At 37.8% G+C, this 4,444-nt stretch overlaps 1 protein-coding gene across 1 annotated transcript; it reads left to right on the forward strand.

Annotated features, from left to right (window-relative positions):
• Positions 1–1,175: 1,175 nt before the first annotated feature.
• Positions 1,176–2,117, forward strand: LOC138060272 (beta-1 adrenergic receptor-like). The gene has a single exon (XM_068906015.1). It carries the CDS (start codon positions 1,176–1,178, stop codon positions 2,115–2,117), a length of 942 nt encoding a protein of 313 aa, XP_068762116.1.
• Positions 2,118–4,444: the final 2,327 nt, after the last annotated feature.

Here is a 4,444-nt window from a genome sequence, read left to right on the forward strand (position 1 = left end):
TTTAGGTGGCGTTTACATTTGTCTTTGTAACGGAGAGAGAGTTTTTGCAGAAAAAAAAAAACAATTTTCAAGCGCGAAAAAGGATTTAAATTTACTCGGAATAATCCTTAGGATTACATAAAGTGATCTTCATATCGTTAAAAACTATTTTCGCTTAAACATTTCACTCTATTCTACTAAAAGGTTGTTTCGTTCAGCTCTATCGACGAGAGGCTAACTAGACTGCTGATTTCAAAGAGTTTCTATTTGAAAACATCTGCGCTTGTCTCCTGACCTAAACTGAGTAATCCCCCACTCGGCCCCTGAGAAAATCTTGAGCCACAAGGAAAAGAAGCCTCACGTTTAATCTGATGTTGTCAGTTGTATGCGTCCGCACTCTTGTCGCTTATAAGAAAGTGCTGGGAAATTATACTAAAACATCGGACCCAACTTTTATTGAACAAATGAACAAACCTGCCAACTCAATATGTGAATTGCAACTGGGAACTGGAATAGCTGCACAAAAATTAAAACGTAACAGATTTAATCCAGAATGATTCAAATGATGCAGGGAATGAGAAAGGAATGATTAAACTCTTAGCCGGATTAAACAAATGGATACTCATTTATTGCAGCTCCTTCTGTTTCGCTGGGAAGGAATCCTTTTTTTGGGATTTCCTAAGCCTCCTAGATTTACCTTTAATTTACTGGTTGATGGGGATAAACGGAAATTAAAATTTGACTTTTTGTTGCAAAATACGAAACATTTAATTTACCTCTTTTTTTTGAAAATGAGACATGAGCTCTCCATGTTTGTACGTACCTATAGTTAGCCATGGAAAGATCATGTTAGACTTAATAGCAGAATTCAACGTTCGATAACAACAAAAACAAAACAAAACATCAAAGAAAAAGCTATTTCAATCGACAGAATCATGATTTAGGATTCGAGGCGAGAATTCATTTTTTTTCCAGTTTCCTGGCTCTTTAAAGAAAGCTGGAAATTGTTGCAGCTGTATCGACATTTGTTGCAAAGGATAGCATGTTTTTGTTTTCTTTCACAGAATTAGCTAATGACTTTCGGGATTAAATGTTTGATCTCCCTCCTAAATGTATGTAGCGAGACTTCCACTGCTATAAATTGGAAGGCAACACTGATGATTTTCGGAGATAAGCATTGCCTACCCCATGCTAAAATGGCGAACTTTACTACCTGGAATTTCACAAACACAATTAAAGACGTGCAGCCTGCTATAAAGGACGAATCACAAAACGTCTTCAGTGTGATTTTTATAATCACCAACATAATTATTAACAGTACCGCCTGTCCATTTACAGTTGGGCTGAACGTGTTGGTGATCATTGCTTTAAAAAGAAGACCCAGTCTTCGGAGTAACGCGAACGTTATGTTGGCATATTTAGCAGTCACTGACGTCTTGACCGGTCTGACCTCTCAGCCGTTTTTAATTGTATGGAACATAAGCCTGTTGGTTGGTAACGAAGAAACTTTTGGAATCATGCTCGAGTTCCACGTTTTCTGCTTCGGCTTGTTGGCTCGCTCCTCGTGTCTTCATCTCATGACAGTCGTTTTCGAGAGATTGGTAGCAATCAAATTTCCCTATCGCTACCCCTATGTTCTGACAAAAAGCAACATTAAATCAGCAGTCTTTTTCTGTTGGATATATAGTGCTTTGTGCTGTACAGGGCTGTTTCTAATCGACACATCAAGCAGCCTCTACAGCATATTGGCTTCTCATGTCCCAATTGCGTGCGTAATTTTCGTTTCGTCCTCCTATGCTGTCCTGTTCTCTGAGACTCGCAGGCATCAAAAGATGATCAAATCTCAATCCCTCAGGCACGAAGATGTAGAAAGATTCTTAAAAGAAAGCAAAGCGCTGAAGACAACTGTGTTAGTTGTTGCTGCTGTGGGACTGTGCTTCTTACCCGGAGCTTTGTTCCTTGCACTTAGAAAATTCTTATCACAATTCGAGAACAAAATACATCTTGTGAAAGAAATGACTCGGACTTTACTTCTGATTAACTCGTTACTTAATCCATTGATTTATTGCTGGCGTCAACGAGAAATGAGAAAGTTCACACTTAAACCTTTGTGGCAAACCGTGAATCCTACAGAATAGAACTTGTTATTTATCACTGCCGGGCTGGCAAGAGTGACAAGAAATTCGTTATATGAAATTAGCAAGGCACAAGTGTTCAACTTCAAAAAAATGTATATTTGACCCTGTTCCTTAATGTGCTGCTCATGTTCAACACAACGTACATATTTTTACGCTTTTCAAATATATAATGTTTTATATGTTCTGTACTTAGTTCATATCCACGGGTTTATCATGGACTTGTGAAGTAAACAGCTCCCAGTAACGAAAGGAAAATTTAATCTAAACATGCCTCTTTCGGGTGTTCAATTATATGCCTTTCGTATATGGCCTCCTTGTCTACGGTTTTGTTACAAACTCACAAAATGATCAGCCTAATTCATCCAAGGGGGCCTAATAGGTCAATTGAATGTTGAAATGTCGTTCAATTATGGATTCTTCCGGTTTTCCTTTCGTTGTTCAAAACATTCATGAGATCATTGGCCTAGAACATATCAGTGGTTGTAAGTCCTAATTTCAATGGAAATAACTCATTGAGAATTCCTTAAAAATAATACCAAGTGGTCATGGGTTTGACTTCTACTGGAAACTTAAGAATTTTCTTTCTGAGCAGACTGTGCCATTCGAGGTGTTAGGGTTAGCGTTAGGGTTGGGGTTAGGGTTAGGGTCTAATCCTGATACATATAAATTGCGTTAGCCTGTGAGGAAAACAAGGGAAAAGACTCTTAACGGGTCGAAAAGGAAGCTGATCAGTTAACATACATAACATACAATGTAATCTCCCGTAACAATAAAAAAGAACTTTCAACGAAGGAAACTTTTACATATTTTGCAGCTGTTCTTACTTTTGATGTCGAAATTTATTTATTTTTCTCTCACATAAATCTATAACGTACATTTACCTTCCGAAATTGCCATTTAACCATCCAACAAGAACTTGTGATGGCTGCACGCACAGACCTGTGAAGACGTCAGTGATGTTTACGTAACTCTAAAGAGTACCTAGGTCTTTTTTTTATTGCAACTATTACCAACACATTCAGTCCTGAACCAATTGTTAATTAACAGGCGTAGAATTCATTTCTTTCACCCTTCTACGTCACAATTAGTAATACTGATATGCATGAGTAGCCGGTTTCTTTTCATTTCAAGTTTATAAGATAGGGGATAGTTATAACAATTATTTCTATTATTTATTATGTATTTTTATTTACTTGTTTATTTTCTTGCTTTTCGGTAAAGTCAACTTGGTGAAAACAGACTTTACCGACTGTGCTTATGAATAAAAAGAAAATCCCCATTTCTGATATAAAATTGGTACATGCCGTCAATTGAAAAATATATGACACCACATACGTGATAACAGAGGTTTTTGAAAAACGCGAAAAAAGGTACTCAAGTTTGTTATAAGTAAAATTGCTACTTATTCTTCTTTGATTTGTAACGGTTTAATTTTTTTTTTCGGCTCTTTGCTGAATTAGTTGAAGCCTCGAATACTTTTGGATTAAGTCTGTATGAGTTTGCCCCGACTAATTATAATAATTGTGCTTAATTATGAAATTAATTTCAATGTTCAAATTTCGGGAATTTCCTTGTGGTAACCTAACCGGAATAACGATTTCCTTTGGAACCGCTATAACTCAGGGTCGGGCAGGGTTTTTGGGTGTACTGTATAGAGGGGCTTTTTAAATTGGGTATACGGTATATTTCAGCTTAAATATGGGTATTCGGTATATTCAAGAGAAAATGAGGGGACAGAGACGGAGGCTCAGGGCGTTGGCCGATGAATATTTATTTTCTTTCAAGCATCGGACCAGGTAGGCCAGCATGCGGACGTCTCGGAAGACTTCCCCTCGTCTAAAAATAACTTTGGTGGACATGACATATCCCAAGTGCTGGACCGGGAGCCCCCCTCTCTCTCTGTCCCCTCATTTTCTCTTGGTATATTATTCGGTATTTTAAATTTCAGGTATAAAGAATTTAAGTATATGTACGTTTCCTAAACTTTTGATTACCTATATCCCAAAAAAAATATGCAATTATGACCGGTTCTTATTCTTTTGAAATAAAGTTTACCTGAAAGTTTAATTCCAGTCGAAAAGACAATGAAAGAAGACAGTGGAACGTGTACATGACGTGGTTGATTTCATGGTTATGATGACCGCTAAAGGTATGATTCGTGGACATTGTAATTCTGTACATGCCGTGACGTCAGCGACATCAGTGGCATCCGGCATAAGCACATGGCATGCGGACCGATCTGACCGATCAGGACAACGCAGACAATGACGGCTCGAGCGATTTTTCTTGCGAGTTCTTGTTTTTTGTACCGGCTTGGTGAGGCAAAA

The sequence above is a fragment of the Montipora capricornis genome, chromosome 1, assembly GCF_036669925.1.
Source record: "Montipora capricornis isolate CH-2021 chromosome 1, ASM3666992v2, whole genome shotgun sequence".
Classification (NCBI taxonomy): Eukaryota; Metazoa; Cnidaria; class Anthozoa; order Scleractinia; family Acroporidae; genus Montipora; species Montipora capricornis.